Source organism: Alosa alosa, chromosome 1 (genome assembly GCF_017589495.1).
Source record: "Alosa alosa isolate M-15738 ecotype Scorff River chromosome 1, AALO_Geno_1.1, whole genome shotgun sequence".
Lineage (NCBI taxonomy): Eukaryota > Metazoa > Chordata > Actinopteri > Clupeiformes > Clupeidae > Alosa > Alosa alosa.
Window position 1 is genome coordinate 21,013,003 of NC_063189.1, and position 26,303 is coordinate 21,039,305.

General features: G+C 42.2%; 4 protein-coding genes across 5 annotated transcripts in view; 1 reads left to right on the forward strand and 3 right to left on the reverse strand.

Annotated features, from left to right (window-relative positions):
* The window catches only part of fhip1aa (FHF complex subunit HOOK interacting protein 1Aa), a 24,142-nt gene extending 19,546 nt beyond the window's left edge, over positions 1–4,596 (reverse strand). For both annotated transcript variants that reach the window (XM_048256847.1, XM_048256830.1), the window contains exon 1: positions 4,151–4,596. The gene's annotated coding sequence lies outside the window, so the exon portion shown is untranslated. The remainder of the gene's footprint in view (positions 1–4,150) is intronic.
* A 1,459-nt stretch (positions 4,597–6,055) lies between these two features.
* gtf2e2 (general transcription factor IIE, polypeptide 2, beta) lies at positions 6,056–19,370 on the forward strand. Its single transcript, XM_048247751.1, has 8 exons — positions 6,056–6,260; positions 10,415–10,572; positions 15,934–16,025; positions 17,086–17,193; positions 17,706–17,888; positions 18,252–18,345; positions 18,579–18,694; positions 18,897–19,370. The coding sequence occupies exons 2-8, from the start codon at positions 10,416–10,418 to the stop codon at positions 19,011–19,013; spliced, it is 867 nt and encodes a 288-aa protein (XP_048103708.1). The 5' UTR covers positions 6,056–6,260; position 10,415; the 3' UTR covers positions 19,014–19,370.
* smim18 (small integral membrane protein 18) lies at positions 11,488–14,999 on the reverse strand. The gene is made up of 2 exons (XM_048247776.1): positions 14,702–14,999; positions 11,488–12,548 (listed from the first exon to the last, which is right to left on the reverse strand). The coding sequence occupies exons 1-2, from the start codon at positions 14,930–14,932 to the stop codon at positions 12,246–12,248; spliced, it is 534 nt and encodes a 177-aa protein (XP_048103733.1). The 5' UTR covers positions 14,933–14,999; the 3' UTR covers positions 11,488–12,245.
* LOC125297396 (RNA-binding protein with multiple splicing-like) lies at positions 19,252–26,203 on the reverse strand. Its single transcript, XM_048247762.1, has 9 exons — positions 25,819–26,203; positions 24,954–25,031; positions 24,615–24,653; positions 24,345–24,407; positions 23,674–23,824; positions 22,879–23,003; positions 22,620–22,685; positions 21,069–21,142; positions 19,252–20,820 (listed from the first exon to the last, which is right to left on the reverse strand). Exons 1-7 carry the CDS (start codon positions 25,885–25,887, stop codon positions 22,626–22,628), a joined length of 585 nt encoding a protein of 194 aa, XP_048103719.1. The 5' UTR covers positions 25,888–26,203; the 3' UTR covers positions 19,252–20,820; positions 21,069–21,142; positions 22,620–22,625.
* Positions 26,204–26,303: the final 100 nt, after the last annotated feature.

The following is a 26,303-nucleotide window of genomic DNA, read 5'->3' on the forward strand; positions in this document are numbered from 1 at the left end:
TTAACAGAGAGACAGCACAGTGACTCACAGCCACTCGCTCCTACACAGCGGAGTCCAGCGGGGGTCACAAACCTCCTCAGATTCCCATGACCACGCCAAAGGCAGTGTTACAGGTTTAACGTTGCTTCAAGTTGGGATTTGATGCTTTTCAACAAGGACTCTTTTTGTTATGCACATTTAGGGAAAATTACATAATCCACATTGTCCATGTAAATTATTATTGTGTTATTATTTTGCAATGTCAATTGTAATTGTAAATGTAAATTGATACCAGGGGACTAGAAATATCACCAATAAAGTACTGTCAATAACCTGCCTGCATGGGCACTGTTGACCTTGGCCAACATCAGTTATCAGAGAGTTGCTGTAATAACTTATGATTAACAGGGACTGGTGAACTGCATGCTGACTCTCTGCAGGAACCAGCACCTGTTTATGAAGGCCGTGCTGGACACGTGACTCTCCCCTGGGCCATGTGTGGCATCCAGTACGTCCTCACCCACAAGCAGGCTCATTTACATGTTCAAACAGAGTAGCGCAGCTAGGGGCCTGATAGGAGCCTATACCAGAACAAGCCCTACCCAGAGGGGGGTTCTGCCACCGGTAACCAAGGAAGTGTAAACATGTGGGAGAGTGAGACCCAACTCTCCAGAGGCCATAGAAACAAATGACAACTTCACACACTCCCCACACATCACACGAGGACACTGAATACAAATATAAATGGATATCCACACACAGTTTCTGTGGTACCCAAAATACAATGATACATTTTTGGGTTACCTGCAGTGACAGATCACCTCACCTCAACTGATATGCCAATCAGAAAGAGGGATTGTAGGTGACGGGGCACAATTGTTCAAAGTTGTGTTTTGTGTTAGAGGGGACAATTGAGGGCAGCATTCTGCCAGGTTCTGTTAAGGGCACTTTATGATGGAGGAGGGACTCAATCTGCCACAGACAGACACACAATCCAAACACCAGCTGATAACATTCAGGTAACGGGTGGTGTTTTTGTTCTTACAGCTGATTACGAGTGCGGTGCTGAGTTGCTTGCTAATAAAGTGTAACAGAGGGGCAGCGTGGGTTTAAACCAGCTGGACTATTTCTGGTGCCTCTGAGGTCAGACTGTTTGTGGACAGTAGAGGCTGCCAGCCTACACATCACAGGGGGTATGACAGCTCAGCTCTGCACCCCAGATTGGAGGCGGTGAGGAGAGCTGCGATGAAGATTGTAAACAGAGCATCCCCAGAAATGGTGGAAAACACGACAACGACAAAAAGCATTTGATCTTTGTTACTCACCATTCTCTACCTCTATCAACACTATCTACATAACAGAGAGCATTTTTTACAGACTGATGTCACTCGGCCAGAGGGACAAAACATGAAAGACGGCTTAGCGATTCTGTTTGATTAGAAAGAGACAGCCCTTGATTACAAAGAGACAGCCCTGAGCGCAGGCTTTCACACAAAAGAGTCGGCCAGCATCAGTGCCTGTGTGGGAGAGATCTGAGTGATCACCACTTCCTCTGCAAGCCTGTCTGAAAGCAGGGAAAGCAGATAAAACAGACTAATCTTTGCGTGAGCAGCAAGGAGACGTCTGACTGTGAACCGCAGAGATGAGAGTGAGGGGGAAAGCAAACAAAGAGCAAATCAGAGGATGAGCGACAGGAGGAAAAATGGCAATGACATATATGTCATCTCTGTGCTTTTTCTGTAATTATACACTCAGTTTAAACTGGTCACGTGAGGAGCCTGTGGCTGCTGCTGAGCTCACCCCTTTGAAGAAGACAGATACTCATCTTTAACCACTGCTCTAGTTCATCCTGCTCCAAAATTAGGAGAAGAGAAAAACAAATTTGATATGAACTTGTATTATTGTTTCTAAGTTTGTACGCAAGTGACAGAACTAGAATGGGTTTCAGGATTGAGTGTTCCTAGCTAATTCACCCCAGAGAACTTGGCCACCCTCAGCTTGCTGAGGCGGCGGGGGCCCCAGAGCGGCTCCCAGGAGGAATGCTTGGAAGGCATTGAAGGTGGATTTAATCCCAAACACGGGACACAGCGGAGGTGAGCCAGGCCACACGACATGATGGGAACTACGGGAACCAAAGCCATCACTGTGGCTAGGAGTTGTCGGCCAATCTTTAATCAATTGTCAGAAAGAACTTGGACATGCCTCCTGGCACAGGATAAAGGTCCAATGTTCTGTACAGTTTCATATAACCCTGTGTTCATGGGTTATATGGTTCATATAACCCAGATGACTGTGAAACTCTCAAGTTTCATGTCACAGATTTAAATGACTAGTTTCTCTTCATCTGAGACTTGTAACAGAGCCAGCAATACCTCAATAACTTTGGTTTTGGCCAGTGCTCTACCATTCATCAATTTTGTATGAATTTGCATTGACTGCAACTGACCAATGCACAGGGGACTTCTTTTACAACCACATCTGTGTGGTCTCTGTGTTCTTCAAAACCTAGTGTACAGGATAGTTATCCTAATATACTCACATACTATTGTAGTTATACACTCGCAGACGGTGTAGTGTAAACCCAATACAGATATCTGCTAAGCCTGTCACAGGTGTGGTACCTAAAGAGGTTAAACCGGATATTTCACTAGACAAAGCTGAGCGGAGTTTTGGAATGCACCAGAGTACTGTCTCCCAAGACAAGCAGCATCTACTGTAAATACCCTTTACCTGCTCTATAAAGAAGTGGCCAAAATTAAAACTGTGAAAACTAGAAGAGCATTTAAAAGTAAACAGTATATTCAGGAAACATGCCAGGATCTGAGACATGGAAAGGTGTTGTTTGTGTAGGCTACAACCATCTGAGAGCCAATACGTATACAGATGGCTTGTTGGGAAACTGGCACAGTTCTGCTGATATTTCACTCAAAATTACATATGAGCACAACAAATTATAAATGAACAGTTATGAGGGTCTCTTATCTTAATCAATCATCTTGTTTACATTTCATAAACATGCAAGTTTAATACTAAAATTGCACTAAATGTCAACCATATTATAATACAGGTGATTGAAAATCGAAATGCAACACACAGGTACACTCATTACTTTAAGAAAGTTTCATCCACATGAGTTATATGTCAATTGTAAAAGGAAGATTCTTTAAATGTCCAAGTACAACACCATTAAAGAGCTAGTCGGCTCCCTCTCACGCCAATCATTATAATGGTATTGTGTATTATGACCCAGGGCAAAAGTCAAATAGAGAGCTTTTCTATTTTACTATTAACATATACAACAATGTTACTGTGTGGTGGTTTGAGAAATAACACCAACTCCAAAGCCATGGCCTTGGGACAGGAACAATGAGCAAGAAACACGAGTAATGTCAACATGAACCGGATACTTGATATGGGCTTGATTATTTTTGAAATTGCACTTGAGAACAGATAATTTTGTTAAAATTATATTTGAAATTGCCACATCCGCCGTAGATCTGTTTAAACCTTCAGAGAAGGCTAATAAGCACAAGTTCAGTGGCAGGGTCACATCGCATACAGAATGACACCGACTAAGGAAGGGAAATTTAATTTACATACAATTTACTTAAAAGAATGAATAACCTACACAAAGCACATGAATAACCGTCTGGCTGCAAGGTCAACCTAGTGGTGCTAGAGTTGACAGTGAGAGGGGTTTGGAAGACCACAGAGAGTTCAAGTCATTCTAGGTGAATGCATAAGACATCAAAATAACATCTACGTTTTTCTAACAAATTACTTATTACCAAGTGTTTCTGACTAAGTGTGTTCTTTCAAAGGTAGCCTTTCCTATAATAGGCTACTGTATTACGCATGTTTCACTCTCACCCGCTCTCCCTCTAACTGGCGGACACTTGACCACAACTCAATATCACATCAGAGAATAAGCTAATGATTTAATATATAAAAACGTGCAGGCACACGTGAAATGTTAAAAAGTAACCAATGGCTACTGTAACAACGTCTTATGAACTAGATAAGCCTGGTAATTTGCATTGTGCCAATACAAATGACTACAAATGACAGTGTAACTTTGCGCAGAAGATCCCACCTTCAACATCTAAATTAAGCTTACTGAAATGTAGGCTATTTTCCCCAACCATAGGCTTCTGGAGAATTAGGAACTCACCACAGTAATACTTGTCGGAGCTTCAGTCAAAATATGTCTTGTTGCTGACGAGTTGAAATATGTTTGCCGTACAAAATATCAGGCTCTCCACTTCAAACATCCAACGTTAAAGCGGCAAACTCCCCTATAGTAGAATGTCTATCATAGACCACTAAAATGGGATTTTCAGTGTTTCAACAATCAAGCCAGATTTCTTAAAAATTAAATGTCAACTACGACCGTGCTGCCTAAGATTTCTACGGCTAACCTGAGTGTTGCGCTGAGGCAAGGTGAGTTGGAAAGCAGTTTAGCTCCACCCCTGTCAACTCAGTCGCAACTGGAAATTACGGTATCATCTCCAAAACTGACCTAATGTAGGCTAGGCTACCATTTTTCCCCTTTAATGAAAAAATCGTCAAGATATTTCACGAATCCCCTTCCCTTCACACAGAGAGATACATTTTCACGCTGTGACTCGGTGTCCCATAAATAGGCTAATATGCAACTGTTCACAGTGGTCACATGATACATTATTACATAATGCTCCTGGCTGCATCTGACTGTCATAAATGCTACAGCTTTTTTTTTCAATCCAAGACAGTCAATTATTAGAACTAGTTTTAGAGGGTGCAATCCAACGATGTGCAGAGAGAGAGAGAGAGAGAGAGAGAGAGAGAGAGAGAGAGAAAACAAATATTGGGTTGCGCTGATAGAGCTATAGCATTTTGCAATGTGTAGGAAATGTTCAGTAACCACACATTCCACATATTTTTTACAAATAAGCTTTGTATTATAATGAATTAACGTAGCTCAGCTCAGACAGTGCTGATGTGCTACCAGGTGGGGGCGTCGCTATTCAATTTGTAAGGGCATAAAACTGCTTGGTTATTCTAGAAAACACCTGATGTAAGATGGATAACATTAAATTCAGTGATTTAATGTAATCTCTTGTGAACAATTGTCTAACCAATTTTATGTGCAATGTCTGTCATAGACTACTAAAACTGCTGATGACAGACACTCAGAGGCTTATCTCATTAACTATGTGAAGGCCACCTACCATTAAATGTACAGGTTGTATTATCTTAATCTTGATGGATTTGGTTTGCTCATGGAAGTCAAAAATCCTGTAGGCTTATCTCAAATAGGCTATTGGAATAATGTACAGGAGCCCTAGGCTACAGAAATGTTAACCTGAGAAGAGCTCTAATCAGTTAATTAGGCCAAAGTCAAAACACCGCAAAGGTTTCCTTAGCCTCAGTCTGGGCAGGGCAGTTCATTTTCCCATGATACTGTATAGCATACTACGACATTTAGCTAGCAAGGACTGTGTTGCAACTAACTGTATCTGAATAGACTCAAAAGCATTATGGACTAACATTGCCAGCCTCTAATATTTTTGAGATGCACAGATCTACTGAAGTTACCCAAGACTTTCCTGGAAGTTGGAAAAGATCGCCAAGTTAGCAGGTGGCGCGAGCACTTATTTTAGATTTCAGGGGAAAATAACTATGGGAAATAAAGAAGAAACCAGAAGAAACCTAGTTGAACCACCGGAAGTTCAGTGGAGCTAGCGACAGAACGCGACAAATCAAAGCGTCAAAATAAAGTTACACACGAAAGTACATAAGGATTCATGATTGCTGCCTAGTACGTCCGTAGCCTATAATTACTCGCTCGCATACATAACACAATTTGAATGTAACACTAGGCAATATGGTAGAGATAATAGGCTACAGCATGTTATGGTGTATTTTCGATTTAAATTAATTATTTAATTATTTTCAAACTTTGGTAACACAATATAGTTTTAAAGGAATAATTTTCCTCTTCAAAAACCTAATGAATAAGTTCTGACTTTTATTTTGAAGGATTAGCGAATTTTCGTTACTATTGCTACTGCTAGCTTCACGCTACTTCCACCACAACCAACCACCAACAACAGGTAGAAGCAAGCTAGCCAGCCAGCCAGGCCAGTTCAACCTCAACGCAACGCAAGCTAGAGACAAAAGAGTGACTTGACACACTATATACGGTTTATTTATCAGATATCAGATGAGCGTCACATTGATATTTCAAACGTAGCCTGACTGTTTCTCTCAACGAGGGGACACGCGGTCGGATATACAAGGTTGGTTTTTGATGTTTTCTGAAAGATTGAAGTTAACTTGCCAGCTAACCTTAGCGTGTACGCTAATCTTCAGTATGCTTCTGTTGAATCTGTGTTGACAACTTCGTTTGACACCAACGTAGGTTTACAAAATGTTGCTAAGCAAACCATCTCAGCTACTGATATACACAACGGACAGATCAGCGAATATGTTCAATTGATGTTATTAAATAATAGCATGATTGAATTGGATTTGGCTTGTTAACCCAGAGTGAAAGTCCAGAGTTACCCTAATGTTAGAGGATGTAGAATGCTAGCATATAGCTTATTAGCTGTAACGTTATGTCATGAGGCTGGCCATGTTCGTCCATAATTTGCTTTTTAATGTATACAGATACTACTAATTGCATCAAAGCAGTCCTTGTTAGCTATATATCATAATATATGCATTGTCCAGCACAGTATGTAGAGAGATTGTAGGAGGCAGGTAGCACATAATCATCATTAACGCTAGTAGTCCGGTGGCATAATGAAAATACCGTTACCGAGGTGATAAAAGCACCACATTTTGCATGGTGTTTCCTTAGGGTCTGTAGCGTAATTTTTGCCTAGGAGCACTCGGAAAAAAACTTTGACATGTCATATTAGAAGTATATCATTATCAATGAAATATGCTTACAAAAACAGCGTCATTCAAGTTCCTGCACAAAATAAAGTGTTCAAATGAATCTCAAAGTTAACATTTTATATGTTTATTTATGTTTATGAACTTTTACATAACTAAAGCTTCAATACATCTCAAAGTATTAGCAATATGATCTTTATTGGCCCTGTAATTGATAATTATGCACTGTAAAAAATCGGCCCGGCCTACATATTTTTTTAAAGGGATCACATATTAATCTTTACTGAAATTCAATCTTAAATTACAATATATAACAATAAGTGACAGTGACACTAAAGGCCATATATACTGTTGTTATGTAATTTATGTTGATACATCACCCCATCAAGTGACTATCCAAAACACACTAATCCTGTGAGTAGAACTAGTGCTGATAGAGACAGACACAGATCTGTAGCTGGAAACCATACAGGTACCCTGTCTCTGCTATATTATAGAGGCTAAGCAAATGTGGCCTTTTTTAGTACTTTGATGGGAGACCTGCTTGTAAACATACGTTGATGCTGGAAATGGTGGTGTTAGTGGCTGTCCATTAAATGACACTCTCAGGATAATATCAACCCCTATTGCCTTTGTGATGTCAGGGATACATTTAACTGCAGGAAAGGGCCTTTGAATGCAAACTCCTGACTCACTGTGAAAATGAAAGATTAGGGGGTTCCCTGAACCTCTGGCCAAATTCCCAACTACTGTACCTCACATTCCACCTCAGGCTGGTGAGAATTCTGGCACATAATGGCTGCAATGCCATTACCCATGTGAGTGCTAAATATTGGTGGTGCTTAGTGCAGTACTTTCAGAGCATAGTAAAGCACTATACGTAACATGTTTATATTGTTCTACCCACAGCATTGGTATAAATATAAATATATATACTCTTTTGATCCCTTGAGGGAAATTTGGTCTCTGCATTTATCCCAATCCGTGAATTAGTGAAACACACACATCACACAGTGAACAGTGAGGTGAAGCACACATTAACCCGAGCAGTGAGCTGCCTGCTCCAGCGGTGCCCGGGGAGCAGTGAGGGGTTAGGTGCCTTGCTCGAGGGCACATCAGTCGTGGATTTGCATGGGAGAACAGTGCCTAACCTCTTTCCTCGCCCACATTTTTCCTACTGGGTCCGGTTTGAACTAGTAACCCTTCGTTTTACAAACCCGAAGCCTTAACCAGCAGGCCACGGCTGCCCCCAATTAGGGTGTTTTGGATAGTCATCTACTTGATGGTGTGATGCATCAACATAAATTACACAACAACAGTATATATAACCGTTAGTGTCACTTTATTGTAATTTAAGATTGAATATATATAATATATATAATATGATATCTTCACAAATATGTGAGCTGGGGCTGTGGCATTCTGGAAATGCATTGCAATATACTTTACAGTATACTTTACTTGTAATGACCTAGTTAGGTGAAATAGAAATTTTCAGTAAATGCACTATAAGCATTTGTCTGCACAATTAGCAAATTCTATTCCAGATTTGTCTGCAATTTCAAGGCAATCGGTTTGCATGTTTTTTTTAAACTAAGGTTAACTAACAGTTAAGTAAGGTAAACTAACTAACTTCACAGTGTAGCAAAACTTGAGCAATTCAAGTATAGTTTGCTTTAAATGATCATGTTTACTTTTCCACCTCAACATTAAGGTGGAAAAGGTGGTCATTTTAGGCAAGTCATCTCAAAAGTCAACAAAAGACAAAAACTGAGCTATACTTACTAAACATTTTAAGTAAGGATAGCTGCATTTTACAGTGAGTAGGCCCTATTTTGCATAATGAAAGAGAGGGAGAGACTATAAAGCCTGCCCTAACAAACAACTGATAGGTAGGTCTGCAAAAATAGCACAAAGAGAGGCCCATCACTATGATTTACCTGGCATTTTCTCTCACTAGGTCTCGTCACTTTCTCTCTTTCTTACTCTGCATGTAGGCTAATCGATTTTCCACAATAACGATGTACTAGCGTGTTTTGATGTGAAAACGCATGTCCGATACGCAAAATGTATACAGGTTGGCAGGTCTGTTGCTGTCATAAGCTTAAACGTTGTGATGAATAACTTTGATTAATGCCCCCCATTAATACCTGAGCGCCCCCCTCTCTGCACCTCGTCCCCCCAACACTGTCCGAACGCTCCAGTTGAGAAACCCTAATCTATAGTTATGGGTTATGAGATGTCAAATCAATCAATAGCCTAATGGAATAAACAATGAAAATGAAAGAAAATAGCAATAATTAACAATAATGTCAATCAATCAATAATGTAATAACAGTAACAACAGCATGGTCAGACTACATTAAAGAGAATATCAATTAACAGCCTAATGAAAATAAACAATACGATATAAACCATAACGCATAAGAAGCACTTAATGAACTACAGTAAGTGCTGAACAGATATGCCTTTAGACCCCTCTTGAAAGACCCAAAACTATCACAGGAATGGAGAGTGTGGGTACCTGATCTGCATGGGTTACCAGATCTGCATGATATGTCACAAAATACATTCTGATTGGTCTATTAGCCGTTGCATTTCCAGAATTTAATTGGTCAGAATGAGAGCACTGGGCAACTCATTCCACTAACATGGAACCGCTGCGTTAAAGATGTATCACCACTTGTCCCAGGTGTCTGCAAGGAATCTCAGGGGTTCAGAGGTGTCTTTCTGGCAAATAATACATAGAGCCCAGTTCAGCTCCATATTGAAGTCTCAGAAACGAATGTTATGTATAAAAGAACAAATTAATCAAGACATTCTGACCTGCAACATGTCTACAATAGTCAATAGGAAACCAAAATAACTAAAAGTACATCTGTACTGTCACACACAAATAGGCTGCATCACATTAACTCCTAACATAAAACTAATGACCAAACAGTGAACTCAGTAGATAGCTATATGAAAGACCTACTGTAGTTTTTGAAAAATAAAAGAGGAAACCAAAATCTCTGCTTTTTAATAATTCCGCCTATATTATACAGGGCTTTTTGATTTTTTTTTTTTTTAGGTATAAGGTGTCTTGGAACTCTATTTTACACTTATAATTTGGAAGATCTAGTGGCCTGAGCACAAATTAACAAAAGGAAGCTCATTCAGTGGTCTTAAAAGGCCATTAGCCTGAAAGTTTTACTTGAGAGGAAAAAAAACAAAAACGTTTTTCATGAATATTGTTTTTTAAGTGATGTGACACTAAATTTCAATATTTCAGCTGGGCTCCTATGCTGAAATCATTCAGGAGGTCCTAAAACAAGCTTCATGTAAAATTTGGTGCTTTATCACCTCGGTAACGGTATGACTTAATATGTGCACTATAGTTGTTACATGTTTTTCCACTGTGACTATTTGTCTCAATAACAACTTTCTAGTAAGAATGACAGTAACGTGAACACTGGGGACTGTTTTGGTGGTGTTTAACTCTGACCTCCAGTGGAATTCTAAACTGTCATATCTAATTAACGTTAAAGAACAACAACTTATTTTTCAGGATGGATCCAGCTTTGCTTCGGGAGAGGGAGTTGTTCAAGAAGAGGGCCCTTAACACTCCTGCAGTTGAGAAGAGGCCAGCCCCCTCTGAATCTAGCTCTTCCAAAAAGAAGAAGTCCAAACCAGACAAGGAGGCTTCAGGATCCAAAAACAGTGCAGGTTAGATGAGTGGAACCTGTGTCTTGGCTGTTGTAATCTGCTAAATCCTGTCTGAAATGTTTGCCTCTTAATTTTAGTTCAATGTAAACAGCCTAAACATCATCACCACTAACAGATGAAGCAAAAATGTTTTCGCTTGTATTAACAAACTTGTTGATATCCGGGAAATGTTAGATGTTAGGCAAACCATGTAGAGAATTGTAAATGTGTAAAGACTTAGGGTACAAGTTGCAGGGATTTTAGAAGATTCTTATGGGAGAAATTTGTCACAATATAGAGTGCATTGTACTCAGTTGTGTTGTGTGTGGGAAAGTGTAGCCACAGACCTGTGATAGTGCCCATGCCAAACCCTGTCCAGTGTTAAAAACAAAACATTCCAATGAGCACACAAGCATCAGGTTTGGAGCAGAAGATGGTCATTGCTTCCAACAATTCCCATTTTATTTAGTATGTAAATGAAAATTCACTGTTTACTGGGGGAAGTGATGAGATGAGCCAAGCTGTTAGAGTTAGTGTAATGGTCAAGGAAACGATTCCCTGGAAACCCTGGGCCAGGGATTTGTCTGGATGTCAGGTTGACCTGTGCCCCCAACCTAAAAATGGTTAAGCAATTTATTCACACATAACCATTCTGAATTTCTAGAGCATCGCTACCCACTACGTCCAGTTTGAAGTAGTTTTATGAGCATGGAGAAGATCAACAGCATATTATGGTTATGTTTAGTATTTGGCAGATATTAACTATGTGGTCACAATGTTGCATAGTGTACATGCATTTTATTCCCTTTGAAAACTTGCTGCAGAGATCACAGTATGAAAGCTTTGCTTTTTTGAAGAAATGTATAATACTACCAATGCATCATATTGAATCAGCACCAAATGCAGATATATACAGTAACATACATTAGTTGCTTCTGATTTGTATATATTTTTTAATGGAGGTTCTTAAGGCAGGTGACACAATACAATGCACAAAAGTGCACCATATGGAATTATCATTAAGATCTCTTCCCTTACCTCTGACCCAAATCTGACCTAAATGCAAATTTTTTTTTTAAATCACGAGATTTAAATATGCACAAAACCAACCATTATAGCCCAATGCAATGTTCCCCGAACCATTCAAAGATTCTTATTTGGTCCACCATTCAGCTGTGATGACTTGAGCAAGTGAGTTTTACAGAGAATGTCATTTTTTTTTTTTTTTTTTAAATGAGTTGAGTGTGACACACCTAGGGTTGCAAAATTCTGGGAATTTTCAAAGTTGGAAACTTTCCATGGGAATTAACAGGAATATACAGGAATTAACAGAAATAAATGGGCATAATATTAGTAAAAACAACCTCCTTCCCTTTGCAACCCTAGAGTAGACACACCCCCATCAGAATAAATTGAATTTTAGAGCATCTTTAATTGCAGAAAGGATATCTTACTTTTTAAAATGATACAGAAATATGGACTTAAAAAAATGGTTGACACCCGAGGTGACTCTCTGCTTGTGTCTGTTGTCTGCCTGTTGTCAGAGATTGTCAGATGTGCTTAGAACACAAAAGGTGTGGCCTGTGTATGTGTTTTTGGGGTGTGACCTGTGTGTTTGGGGTGTGACCTGTGTTTGTGTGTTGGGGGGTTGCGTGCTTCCAGCATAGTTCTCTTTGTAGAAAGCCACTTTTCCACTACACCACCTCTGCGTGGCTGCTACCCCCCATTCTCTCCATCACCCGGCAGAAGGTGCCAGGCTCTTGGCGTAGGTCGCGCACTGTCTTGCCTTTGGCAAAGCATCCGCAGTCCAGCAGCTCGTAGAGGAATGCCAACGCAGCAAGGGAGAGGACGGTGAGGATGAAGAGCATCAGAATGACGAAGCAGGCCACGTTCCAGCCATCGTGGAACGGGTACAGCTCTTGAACCTGCAGTACCACGTTCTTCAGCTGCGTGTCTGGTCGCCACGGCAACTCTGCCTCAGAGTTGTTCATGATTATCTGGTAGGCACAAGAAGAGAGATGATTTCATTCCTGAAAATCCCCTGCGTTTACATAGTAACAAAAATAAAAAAAACAACGCCTGCAACAGTCCACAGTGCATCAAGCTTTTTTTTTTTTCAATTTGAATCACACCTGACACAGGCTCGAATTTCACCTAGAAGAGTAGAGGGCCTGACTCAACATCTTTCAAAGAAGAAAAAAAACAAAGAAACAAATACGCTCAGAGATGGGAGCACACAAAGCAAAGCGTGAAGACCGCATCAGAAACAAAGCAGTTCACTGCTGTCAAAGCTCATCATCCAAAGGCCAAACTCTCTGGCTGCCTCTCACTGCACCAGCACTCCTGTTCAATTCTGCTCCCCATGAAGGAGTCCGTAGCCTTAGTCAGGTTGCACAGATTAGAAAGGCAACCATGGTACAGGAGTGGACGGGCTGTTTAGTGTTGGGTTACCTGGAAGATCGGCTTTAACCAGGTCAGCTGTGTAATGTGATCTGGATCGTCATGTATCATGGCCAAAAGACAGCCAGCTATTTTCACTTTTCTTTAAATGGACACATTTCATGCATCGAGATGACAAACAAGGCGGTGGGTGAGCTGTAACATATTCAGGCAATAATGGGAACACTGACTTGTTATTTTGCAACATTGATTAAGTAATATGAATGTTGGGACCAAACAGTTTTAGCTTTAGTTTATGTTTTTTGTGGCATGAAAAGTCATGAAAATGCTGCCTGCAGATGATTCTTGTCGCTTGACCATCATTTTGGCCATATCTGTTGATCAGATATGCACATATGTTTGTTTGCTACACTCAGACCATGAACATACTACATCATTGTAAACATTGACATCTTTATCAATGACATCTGGTTATCCAGGTTCTCAAAAATCATAAATGACAGGACACCTTTTTGCTTGCTGCCCAGTTTTTCCTCAGCGTTTCTGTTGCACTGAGATCATTCACATAGGCCTAGTAACCTAGTAACTGGAAACTCATAATAAAGGTTTCTCAGTGCATAGCTGTGTAACAGCCTTTGTCTAAACCTTGTATGCTATGATGCACAATAAAGGCTGCATAGTGTCATCCCAAATTATATTTGGACCCTCCCAGAACAATAAAGAGCAGAGTCCACAGAAACCTCTTAGAAGCGGAGTTGATGGATCATTGATGTTGCTCTAGTGCTGTAGAGCTTGTAGCCATCAGTGGATGGCAGTGGATCAGAAGGAAGAGACAGGAGTGGGCTGTCTCCGACTGAAGTGGTTGCTTTTGTCTAAGCATTGGGGAGGTCTGAGCAGAGCACATCTGTGTTAGTGTCCATGATAAGTGTGTGTGTACCCATGCATGAATGTGTATCTCTGTGTGTGTCAGGGATGCACTCAGTGGCCTCTTAAGCTGGAGGCCATTTAGCCTCCACGCACACACACACACACACACGCACATACACATGCACATTAGTCCTGCCTAGCCCCTCTTTGTAATTCTATAATGGAGGAACAGATGGGTTCCCTCCTCGTCAATTACTTCCCCTCACCCTTCAGCGTCTCCCATCATTAACCCTCTAAGGACCCCCTACATCCCCCGCAAGGTGTGCCCAACTGAGCCTTACCGGCCAGCATCTCTTCTTTTCCTGCCCCTTCCTCCTCTCCTGCCCACTCCTCTCCTCTCTCCCTCCTCAGCCATCCTCCCCTTCGTCGGGGTGTCTCCAGTCTCTCCAGCCAGACTGATCAGTGTCAGACAGGAGCCCCAGTCTCCTTCCAAACCCACTCATGTATTTATTAATGTGTCTGACTGTCTGTCTGCAGCAGCCGGGCTCCTCTCCCTTCAGCTGCTCACCTCTCCGTCTACAGGCAGGGCACAGTCCACAGACCCTGCTTCTTTCGGTCCAGTCAGCGCTGGCCTCTCTTTAAGAGCGGTGCCGCCTGGACAAGCTGTTGTGCTGCCTGAGCTGCTTTACAGCAGAGTGGAAATGCCCATGCATGAGCTGGAGTGGTGTAGTAGTGCGCAGCAGAATATTCCGCTCATTGTAAATCCACACATCCTGCCGCTTGTGTTGCGTGCTCAGTGTGTGGTGTGGTGTTCTGCTGCTCAGGGTGGTGTTTTCTGTAGAGATGTGCACGGAGCGAAACGATTTGAGCATGCAGGGCTTACCTGTGTGCTTGGAGTGAGGTGGGTGATGCTGATCAGAGCGGCTCTTGTCTCTCCTCTCGCTCGCTGCCTCTCCCTCCTTCCTTGGTGCGCTTCAATCCTGCACGGCTCACTGCCTGTTTGGAGACAATGCTGCCACACCATTGGTTGGCCTCGCTCGCACACAAGGACAAAGTCCCACCCCCTCAGCCTCAGCAACTCTAGGCAGCAGGTCCCGCCCACGTGATAAATCATTCATGAGTCCCAGCCAATGGTGTGTTCTGATTGGCCAGCTTCCAGCTTTCCCTTCTCCGTTATCTCAAGCCGAGGGACAAAGTGAAAGCTGTAGCCACTCAGCAGTTGCCAAGAAGATGTGATATGTTTGGGATGAAGAATACAGTGGATAAAAGGGCTAGGAATCACAGAGTTACTCACAAATACCATTGTCCACGATAACAATGATATCACGATACTGCAATTCTGCAATACTCAATACATTGTAAAAGATTAATCTATGATGCATCATGATATCCGTGTGTAAATGAAGAGGAAGAAAAAGGCTGGATTTGTTTATTTATTATTATTCACTGCACATTTGAATTGAAGCATTGCACATCAGTGTCTCCCACAGAATTGAAGCATTGCACATCAGTGTCTCCCACAGAATTGAAGCATTGCACATCAGTGTCTCCCACAGAATTGAAGCATTGTACATCAGTGTCTCCCAACAGAATTGAATTCCATTTGCGGTGGTTGGTTTGCAGAATTAACTTGAATACAACAGTTTTTAACAAATTAGCATGATGTTAGTTAGTTTCCCAGCACAGAGATGGAAATGGAAGAAATTACAGATCTACCACCCACGACAGGACCTCAGTGCTTGAGAATGAGATCCAGTTCAGTTTAATGTGCCCAGAACATGTGATGCTCTTCTGATAAACATGATTCCTACAAGCTAATTTTTATACCTGGGTCTATGCACAATTCATATCTATGTATGATAAAAATGCTTGAATGCAGATATGTTATTGTTTTACATCAGTCCTTACTGAAGCAATTGTTGACTCAGTTACAGAATACAGTTAATAACTGTGAAAATAATTGTAACCAGTAAAACAATTAAGAGTTGATTGTTACTAACAGAATAATTAAAGAACAGTTAACATGTTTTTTTATTATTATTTTTTCCCTTCCTCTCTCCCCCTCCTCTCTCCTCTCTCTCTCTCTCTCTCTCTCTCTCTCTCTCTCTGGCACAGATTCCAACAATGGCTCCTTTAACTTGAAAGCTCTCACTGGTAGCTCTGGCTACAAGTTTGGAGTTCTGGCCAAAATAGTCAACTACATGAAGGTACTGCTCCCAGTGTTACAGTAGACCATGTGCTCCCGCAGCTTTTCTGTGTTGAACGACTTGTTTTCAGAGCACAGTATCCCACTCCACACAGTCATACACATGCATGCTGCTCAAATGATATATGTCTGATTATTCTCTTTTGCAGCCGTTTGACAGCTCTGTTCACTTGAAACAGAAGCAAAGAGCACATCTAGCTCTGCACGTTATGACGGATTTAGCGCTTGATGCTCACCTTATTTGCATCTCTCATCTTTTGTCCACTGATAAACTGCATAACTGCGTTGTGCATTAAGAGATGTCTGATACTGGCCTGCATGGGGGAATGATTAGGAAATCTGTTGCATGTCAGTGTTGTTTTATTTTTCTCTTCTCTCTCTCTGAAGTAAACATCTTGTTTACCAGCCAGTGCCAACCCGGCCCTATCTGTGAGTGAGTGTGTCACACCATAAGTGTGACTCATCCATATTTGCATAACGTCCTGGATTTGCATAACGTCTTTCAGCGGGCTTTCATCAACATGCTCAAACTGATCACAGCTGCCGTCTCCCAGTGCCAGGGCAGCACACTTCGGAACCTCCGGGAATAACACCGGAGTGGCGGAGAGCATTAGCGCTCAGTGCAGGGGGCCGCCCTGGAACCGATCTGCCCAGTGGTCCTGCGCCATGGCAGTTAACCTGAACAGAACGCCTGTGGTCAGATGCAGTGGCAGCATGAAGGCCCTGTGCATGGGGGAGAGTCGGGGATGGGTGTGTGGCAGGACTGGAGCTCTCCGACTCTCAGATGGACAGAGGCCAGTCTGCTCTCCACTGTCAGCAAATCTCTTGTCCCTCTGAGAGCGTCTTGCTAGCCTGAAGTGACAGGAATGCCTACCCCATCAGCCTTTGTTTGGTTTTCCATAAGGTTGCATGTTCCTTTTAGACCTAAAGAAAAGAGCGGGTGTAGCTTTTTGATATTAACTGAAGCCATAGCAATGCTTTTGAATGTCATTTTATTTGTAGTGAATTGACTTTGTGTGTGTCCGGGGTGTCCGGGTGTGCTCTCTCTCCCTCTCCCACAGACGAGGCACCAGAAGGGAGACACACACCACCTGTCCCTGGAGGAGATTCTGGATGAGACCAAACTGCTGGACATTGGCATGAAGCAGAAACAATGGCTGATGAGCGAGGTGTGTGTTAGTTTGGGGTGTGTGTGTGTGTGTGTGTGTGTGTTTTGTGTGTGTGTGTGTGTGTGTGCGTGTGTTTGCTGCTTCCATCAGATCTCAGCCAGTAGGGGTGGCAGAGAGAGCCCTCTTGTAGAAGCTTTCTAAGAGTGTGTCACTAGTGGGCGCTGTGGAGCTAGCTGTGAATGCTGCAGATGCTCCCCCATCCTCCTCTGTTGATGATCCACTCTTCTTCCTTTCTTTCAATTCAGTTCCATTTCAATTCAATTGAATTGAGCTTTATTGGCATGACTAAGTTTTACAATGTTGCCAAAGCAGTAATGGAGAAAATTACACCAAGACTCTCTCACTCTCGGCTTCTGAGGGAACTTGGTTTGCACATCACTAGATTTTTCCTGGATTATATTAGTCAGCAGTAAATGGCAGATCACTTTGTTCTTCCCCTTGCCCTCAAATTCATATCATCACTGGTGAGTACTTTGCACATCCCCCCTCACTCTCGCTCTCTGTCTCTCTAGGCTCTTGCCAATAACCCAAAGATAGATGTGAATGATGGGAAGTATGGCTTCAAGCCCAAGTACAATCTGAAGGATAAGAAGGCTCTACTGCGGCTGCTGGACAAACACGACCAGCTGGGTCATGGAGGCATACTGCTGGACGATGTGGAGGAGGGCCTGCCCAATTCAGCCAAGGCCATCAAAGTATATATATATATATATATATATATATATATATATATATATATATATATATATATATTTACACACTCATACGCACATTAGCCCAGCCTAAGGTTAGGGTTACCTAAGCCTAGCCCTAATACAACACAAATGGAAAAAACAGTGTAGATTTCCTAACACTAAGGATGGTGCAGTTGTCTTTGCGATATAACGCAGACACTTCAAAGAAAAACCCAAAGTCCACCTCTACAAGGTGCTTCTGTATTCAATTAGGTCCTTCTATGACTGCTTATAGTGCTATGATATGATTATGCCCATTTGAGGTTCTACAGTCACTAGTTTAACCCATGCTTTTTAACAAATCTAGTCCATTGTCCTTTCTAGGCTTTAGGTGATCAGATCATATTTGTTACAAGACCAGACAAGAAGAAGATTCTTTTCTTCAATGATAAACACTGCCAGTTTACAGTAGATGAAGGTACGTGGTCTCATCCTGCTGCTGTGGGGTGTGTGTGTGTGTGTGTAAGCACATGTATACATGCCTTTGCAGATGCCCATGCTCATGTAGTGATGCCTGTGGGGATACTAATTCCAAGTAATAGCTTGTGGTGCTAACCCAGATAATGGAACATTGGCAAACAGTTTAGGACATAAAGTCCTATAGTGATTTACTGCTGATGCAGCTATGTGTTGATCTCCATATTTCTACAGAGTTTCAGAAGTTGTGGCGCAGTATTCCTGTGGATTCCATGGATGATGAAAAAATCGAGGACTACCTGAAGAGGCAGGGCATCACATCTATGCAGGAGACTGGACCAAAGAAAATGGTAGGCTCACACACACACACACACACACACACACACACACACACACACACACACACACACACACACACACACACACACACACACACACACTAATCAACAGTTGTATCACATTTTTCACTTTCACTTTATGGCTCAGATTGCTGTTCAATCTCTTCTCTGATTGGTCATGCTCTGTTTAATCCTCTGTGATTGGCTTCCACAGGCACCAATTCAGAAGAGAAAGAAGGCAAGCCAGAAGGGAAGACGCTTCAAGACTCACAACAACCATCTGGCTGGAGTGTTGAAGGACTACACGGATGGAGAGCCCACCAAGAAGTGACCACACACGCACACTCGCTCCATATAGGGGGAACTTTTGATTACATGGAACTGAGTTTCAAGAGGATTATTTCTTTACCACATACAAAACTACACACACAGAAAGAAATAACAAAACAAATAACAAAACAAATAAAAAAACAAAAACAAAACAAAACAAACAAAACAAGAAAAGTGGACATCATAAGGCACTGCCGTTTTTCGCAGAGTTGAGCTCAGTGACAAATGCAAATGTGAACTGTTGTAAATATTTTCTTTATTCTTTTAAGTTTGTTCTTAAGACAGTACAAATGATTCCGTTGATAGCATTTGATTGGACGTCTTTCTAGACAGATGATTAAAGACAAACATCAATTGCCGTTGTCTGAATTCTCCTTTCTAATGCAATACTGAAATTTATTTCAGTCTGATTTGTTAAAGTACCTAGATTCAGGCTGCCTTTGTAGACCAGATGGGGTTAACCTGCTTTTTTGTGGTTGCTGGACTGCCTTGGGCCTTCCTAGCCCCAAGGAAATGTCACCAAAAAGCAGATCAATCTCAACAGCCTGCCTGGGATGCAGGCCCAGGGTTGGGCTTATGTTGTCAACAGGAGATAGGGAGAAGGAGAGGGTTGAGTGAGTTTGATATATACACTGTCTGCAGCAAGTCCTTTCCACAGTTTTGCTTGATTTATGGAAGCCCGAAATGCAAATATTCCCTAGACTTTGCTGTGCTTTATTTGCAATTGATTTATCCTTCCACATTCTTGGATGGCTCATTTTTCTTCAAGAAAAAACATCCAGCGACATCTAACCTTCAAGTGCTTCTCTCTGTACTGTGGGGAGAGGCGCTATATGGCTTCTCCCATTGAGACGGTCTAAGACATACAGGTGTCATTTGAATGGAGCTCAGGCTGGAAAGAGAAACCTGAATATGAAAGTTACATTTTGTACTTATGGTCACTGTACAAGTACAGGGTTCTGTTTTAATGTTTAATGCCGCAAGTTATTGTTGCTTTGTTTGGATCTAGGAAACACGTCATTTGACATTATCATAGTGAATGATCATCTTAGTGAGTTGAATCTGAATAAATACAATTTGTAATATTTTTGTCACAATTACTCCATTATGTCCTTAAATCCTTAGATAGCTTGACCAAATACAAATGCATGATCTAAATGAGACATACAAGGCCTTGACGGGGAAAGACTAAAAATGGTCATCAACAGTTTGATGTTGACCTTTGAGGCTGTACTGGATTTCCGTTTAAAGACAGGACTTCATATTCTCAAGGGAGTTGCGTCACTTTCCCAAATATACACTGCTGATTCTATTTTAAGATCCTCTATGTGACTCCCCCTTGACTTGAGAGATTAAAGACTACAAAATAAGCCAACCCCACTGGAAACATCATTTTCTCAAAGCCTGTTCATGGCCCGTTTCAAGATGCCACGTATTTGCTTTAATCTTTCACACCACACTTTCTCTTTGCAGCTCATATTCTTACTCAACATTGATGCTAATACATAGTCAACCAGTAAATAAACACAGAAAATTCTACAAAGGAGTAATAGTGCTATACAACATCCATTCATTACAAAAATATTATAATGGTTTTGTCTGTTTTGTCCTCAAAATATTGAGAAATGTTCACACTTTTGTAAAGTATACTTGTATCTTGTTTAATCATATGAACGAAGATAACAGACATTTTATTTTATGCATAAATAGTAAAAAGACTGTACAGTATAAAATTGGACAAGTGTTCTTTTGGACGGCCGTTTGATGTTTGGTTGAGGCACACTGCCGTTTGCATGTCCATGGAGACCCTGTTGTTGGGAAAAGTCATGTGATCGGTTACCATGGCAACTGAACTTGGGGCCTTGTATCAGCACATCAACAATAAATAGCTTCCAGGAGTGACACAACGTTGGGTGACAGTAACCAAAATATTCAGCAGTTGCAGTTACTGAAATCCTTTAAAGAAGTTCAACAGTGACTATCTCGTACACAACATAGAAATCAATATGATCCCTTAGTACAGTCTAACATCAAGGGAAGTCTGTTTGAAACTCACCCAAAGCCAAAAGATCCTTTAAATCAGGAAATCTTCCTTTTTAATTATGAAAGCTTTTAAGGACTCTGTCGTAACTGCAAAGAGCAAAAAAGTGAAAGTCAGCACACCATACTAGGGCAATATTAGAGTTCTCAGTAGTGTACTTAAAACAGTAACGGGTCTTATTAACATCTGATCTTTCACCCTCACTGAGTGTAAAAACTGAGTGCGTCCAGGGAGCCTGAGGGGTATACTACCAAGCGAGGCTACTGGGTCAAAACAATAAGGCACTTCAGAAGCTAAATATGCAGTAAAGCGTTCTTTTGGAAATCAGCGGTTACTCCCAAAGTTACCGGGGTAAGCCAGTAACCTCTCTTTGTAGTGCACCCCTCTGATGGGGAGGGTGGGATGCACACCTCTGTACACATAAAACCCTGATAAAAAAAAAACCTCTTTAGCAAATGAGCCACACCAGTCAATTATGCATACTGCATTCAGCTCCACTTCAACCAACTTTCCAGCACTGAGCAGGCTGCTTGAGCCGAGAGTAACCTGCTCTACGGCATGGAGACCAGGCATGCAGGCATGAAGGGCCAAATGAAGCAGATGAGCTTGATTGCTCATTAGTGAGTGGGTAGGAAGAGGTGATTAGAGGGTGATTTGCATGTTAACCGTGGGCTCTGTGAGTCGGAGGATGGGGCCGCGCGCGCTGCTGTAATGGGCACATGATGAAGCACGGTGACCCGCCATTTACGGAGCAAATTGTTCCTGAAGGTCCCTGTTTCCGTTCCACACCCCTCCCTCTGGGAGACTCACACAGGGCAGATAAGGAGGCCCTGCTCATTTGTCCTTAATTTCTCTCTCTCTCTCTCTCTCTCTCTCTCTCTCTCTCTCCTCTTTCTCTCTTTCTCTCTCTCTCACTCTCTCCAGCCCCTCCAGTATTCCCTTGCTCTTTCTCCACCCTCGCATTTGTGAAGGAAGCTGCTGAAGCCTTTGGTCACACCAATTAACATGCCATCCCCTGGTCCTCCTCCTCCCAACTCCCCCAGGCACACACGTGAAAGCCACACCATCACAAGCACAGATAATGTGCTCAGCACTATTCAGAGCTCCAGTTCATGAGAGCATATAGTTTCCTCCAGCAGGTAGAAACACTCTCCAGTTATTAAAGCCACTGAATTTGGACAAACTGTCTCATGAATAGATTATCATGACCTTTTCTCACCATTCTATGCTATTCCATTCCCATTCATGGAATTCCCATACTCCTGCACTAAAAGGGAACTTCAATAGAGATGTCCAGTGAACAAAGCGTTTAGTGTAGGACTAGGCTTAATTTTATGAACATGAAGCTGAACCTAAATGTGTAAGGTCTGATATTCATATGGAAGAAACATTGAATGCATGGGATTATGTGGGAACATTTTTTGCCTTCAGAAATGACATCTATTCTAGAGGCACATCCTTTTTGACATTGACATTTTTTTGTTTCCATTCCACCACAGGGTTTCGGGACATCAGCGATATCTGTGCTCTCTTTGTTTCAAACCGTGATACAGGATGAGAACTCACCCTCTCTCAGCAGAACTGCCTGACCTTCCATCCCTGTGAGGAGTCGGCAGGAGGGATCCAGCGAACCTGCAGAACACACACACACACAAAGAAACAAGGTCCTTGGCTTCCCCCCCATATCTTATGGTTGTGTGTGTGTGTGTGTGTGTGTGTGTGTGTGTATGTGCTGTATACTGGACTTACCAGACAGAATTTATGCGAGTGTGTGTTAAGATGACGATAAAAATTGTATGTGTGTGTGTGTGTTTGGACGTGTTACCTGTGTGTGCACAGCAGACGGGTAGCTGAACGTTGGCAGATTTGGGCTAACCTCAGAGGGGTAGAGTGTGTAGGGGGACCAGACCTCGGGTGCAGCTGGGTAGAGGATGGGAACAGACACATCATCTAGGAGAGAGAAAGAGCACCAGCAGTGGAGATGAGGCAATGGATACTATTCAATATTCACATACTGAACACGTGTATCGGATCACATATCAAATATCGCTTCAACTTCATCTGCACAGAACCCTCTAAGTGCTCAGACTTAGCCACTCACCAGATCCAAAAGAACAGAGATATCATCGGGAATGCTGAGAACAGCACTAACACACATGCAAACATTTAAAATAGCCAGTGCAAGTAGGTCTGTGTGAGAGCTGGGGAAAGGGCATGGCAAACACATTTTACATGCTGCCGGCTCCGGCTTCTCCTCTGTTATCTAAAGCTGTTTACAAACCATGGTCAAAACATCAAAGCAGAGGAGGGGATGGCACCACCTTATGTTTAGTTTATCTTGTTGGATGACGTTCTGTTTACCCCCACTGTCCATTCAAGAGAGGTCAACTTTACTGCCGCAGCGTGCAGCTTTAGTAGGAGATGCATCAGTATTCTCTCTGTACTTCCCAAAGTTGGGCTGAGAGTAATGTTAGTAATAGCCATGTTTATGGTTGTTAAACGTTATTTATTCCACAATCTAATTGATTTTATTAAAGAAAAGATAATTCTAGTACATGAGAGGATGTCATTGTGATGACGATATCCTTGGTCAGTTAAGACCATGTGTGGGCCTACTCACATGCATCTCTGTTGATGAACTGGAGGCCGGGGCTCTGCTGGGGCATGGATGGGTTGGGTGTTCCCACTAGTTTGTTCTTGGCCATCTTTGTGTTGGCCTTGGCGAATTCCAGCCTTAGGGTCTGGGGAATTTCCGGATCAAACCGAACCCCCTGCATATGACACACAAAGGTCCAGGTGTCACTTTAGCACTTCACACCAACCTTTGGATTTCTCTACATTACAAAAACAAGATCTACACATACATGTACACACTGGTGTAGTTTTCTGCTCTCAACTACAAATGTAAGAATCTCTGCTCCTGGATACCTAAAGCACCTCCTGAACTACAATAAATATGATGTAAACTCCACATACAGACTGACTCCACAGCTACCTTGCATATAAATACCTAAAACACATTATCTTCCCAGCAACCCTGTCAACACGCTGTGCTGAGCCTCTGCAGAGAACCATGTTTTTGCCAGGAGTGTTTTTTTTCCGCTCCCCTGATCTGACGCCCTTTTAAGCAGCACAGCTCTGCGAGCAGAGGTTTATTTCCACTACAAATCTGTGACACGGTGAGTGATCAAAGTGCGTAGCGGCGGCAGCGCAGCACAGCGCTGGGCTGCATGCGCGGGAGCGGGGGAGCAGGTGTGCTCGCAGGGCTGGGCTCGGCTCAGCTCCACTCACGTTCAGTGCGTTCTTCGCTGCCTCCGCTTCTGATCTGCTGTCGAAACTAACAAAGCCCACGGGCTGCCAGGGAGAGAGACAGGGAGAGGCAGGGGCATGTATTAATAAATTGCTGTGAATCATGGATTATGTAAATAATGGAGTTCAGAAAGTCAAATTTGGGCTTTGTGTTATGGACTGTGACAAACACAAATGTCCAGTAAGACTCTTGAACCGAGATTGATTAATAGGATCTCTCTTTGTGGCTTGGTGATGTGTTCCTCTACTTACCTGCTTAGAGGTGAGCTTGATCAATGACCCTTCGTAACCCTGAGAAACGGGAATGACACAGAAGACATATTATTTAGTGTGTGGAACACAGTGACAACATATGTCCAACATATGTCCATATGTCCAATTATGTCCATAATGGTTTATCCATTATGATTCAGTGACACAAAACCCCACATCCACTGAATATGGCGACACTACTTAAATATTGTAACATTTTCATGAAATAAAAGGCATTTATTTATACTTGATAGAAAGTCTTGAGTGCACATGTTGGTGCACAGCATATGTAACTGTTTTTTTTGAGCACTGATCATGCTCCCAGCTTGAACAACTTACCTTAAAAGGCCTGAAGAGTAGGTAAAGCTCTCTGGGTTTTATGTCCAGGGGCAGCCCACTGACAAACAATGTCCTGACCTTAACAAAAGGCTACCAAAAGATTTCATCCCACAATCATTTGATACAGATGCACAACTGTGAAGTTGGAGTTAAATGGAGAAAAGGGGATTCAAGAGACACAAGATTTGTGAGACCAAAGTGGGTTCATGGAATCCTCAATCGTTTAATAAACCTCACCTCCCCACACAAATGAGTAAAACCACAGTTGCTGTGACCACGATACATTGAAAACATATGCTCCTGTGTTTTGCGCCCCACTTGAGCCAAAGCATTTCCACTTCAAATCACGGTGAAGAGGACGGACACAAACACTGATCCAAATATCAACTTGAATATCTCACTCCCAGAGTGGACGGGCCATCCATCAACTCCACTGACACATTTAACTCCAAGAGTTATAGTATTTGCTTCAGTGCTACCGAATTCAACACATCTTTTGTTCCAGCCAAGTTCAAAGAGATACCATGGTGTCATTTTTAGATCAATGAAGCCAGTAGCTCCTGAAGTTATGGGGCCCAGGTGTTCACACACACAATGGAATGGCTCAACAGACAGCTGATTTGCCACAGATGGAAAATACTCTCACTATGACATCTTCACAAACAATAAACAGGACGACTTGCATTTTCTGACTTAAAATTAAAACAATTAGGCCTACCTTATAAATCACTTTGGAAAAACAGCATTTAATATAGTCGGCCTATTTCAGATATAGATTGAGATTTAGCCTAGCCTACTTCATTAGTTTTGTGTAAACAAATAAGAAAGTAAAAAAAAAAAACATAAGGGACAGACAATAACCTACCTCTTCATCGCTGGCTGTAAATTCATTTCCATCGGTCTCCTTCTCCAGAGCGAAGTTATTCATTTTCATAAGGAGATGGACAGTCGTACGTGCGGCGACCGACACGAAGCAGTAGAGGACAGTGCAGCCCTGCCCTGCCCAGCCCAGGTACAAACGCCGCGTTCAACTCAAAGTCGTCATCAGCTGCAGGAGAAACCCAATGAAAACTTGCATGGGAGGAGGTAGAAAGTGTTGACAACGAAACTATCAGGCCAATGACACTGCTTCCAAACACATCAGTGATAATTCTCCGTGATAGTGAGAAACATTTCCCCTTTGTTATCTCCCAGTTAGCACAGCGAGAGGTGCCACCGATGATATCATCCTCACCACAGCAGCGCAACTGTATGCTCGTCGGATACTGCTTTTCATTGGGGGTTGGGAAGCAGGACGAGGGGTGGGGACCAAACCGGTGGCCATGGTATTGCGTTTATGTAAATGGCTAC

Bases quoted from the DNA above. Each gene is read 5' to 3' on its own strand.
- gtf2e2 (XM_048247751.1), top strand. From the start codon at position 10,416: ATGGATCCAGCTTTGCTTCGGGAGAGGGAGTTGTTCAAGAAGAGGGCC. The intron at 16,026-17,085 runs GTACTGCTCCCA...CCTCTCCCACAG, and splicing joins AAATAGTCAACTACATGAAG to ACGAGGCACCAGAAGGGAGA. The intron at 18,695-18,896 runs GTAGGCTCACAC...TGGCTTCCACAG, and splicing joins AGACTGGACCAAAGAAAATG to GCACCAATTCAGAAGAGAAA.
- smim18 (XM_048247776.1), bottom strand. From the start codon at position 14,932: ATGATTTATCACGTGGGCGGGACCTGCTGCCTAGAGTTGCTGAGGCTG. The intron at 12,549-14,701 runs GTAAGCCCTGCA...TGTGCCTACCAG, and splicing joins ACCTCACTCCAAGCACACAG to ATAATCATGAACAACTCTGA.
- LOC125297396 (XM_048247762.1), bottom strand. From the start codon at position 25,887: ATGAAAATGAATAACTTCGCTCTGGAGAAGGAGACCGATGGAAATGAA. The intron at 25,032-25,818 runs GTAGGTTATTGT...CCTTTTGTTAAG, and splicing joins TTACAGCCAGCGATGAAGAG to GTCAGGACATTGTTTGTCAG. The intron at 23,004-23,673 runs GTGAGTAGGCCC...TCTCTCTCCTAG, and splicing joins GTTCATCAACAGAGATGCAT to ATGATGTGTCTGTTCCCATC.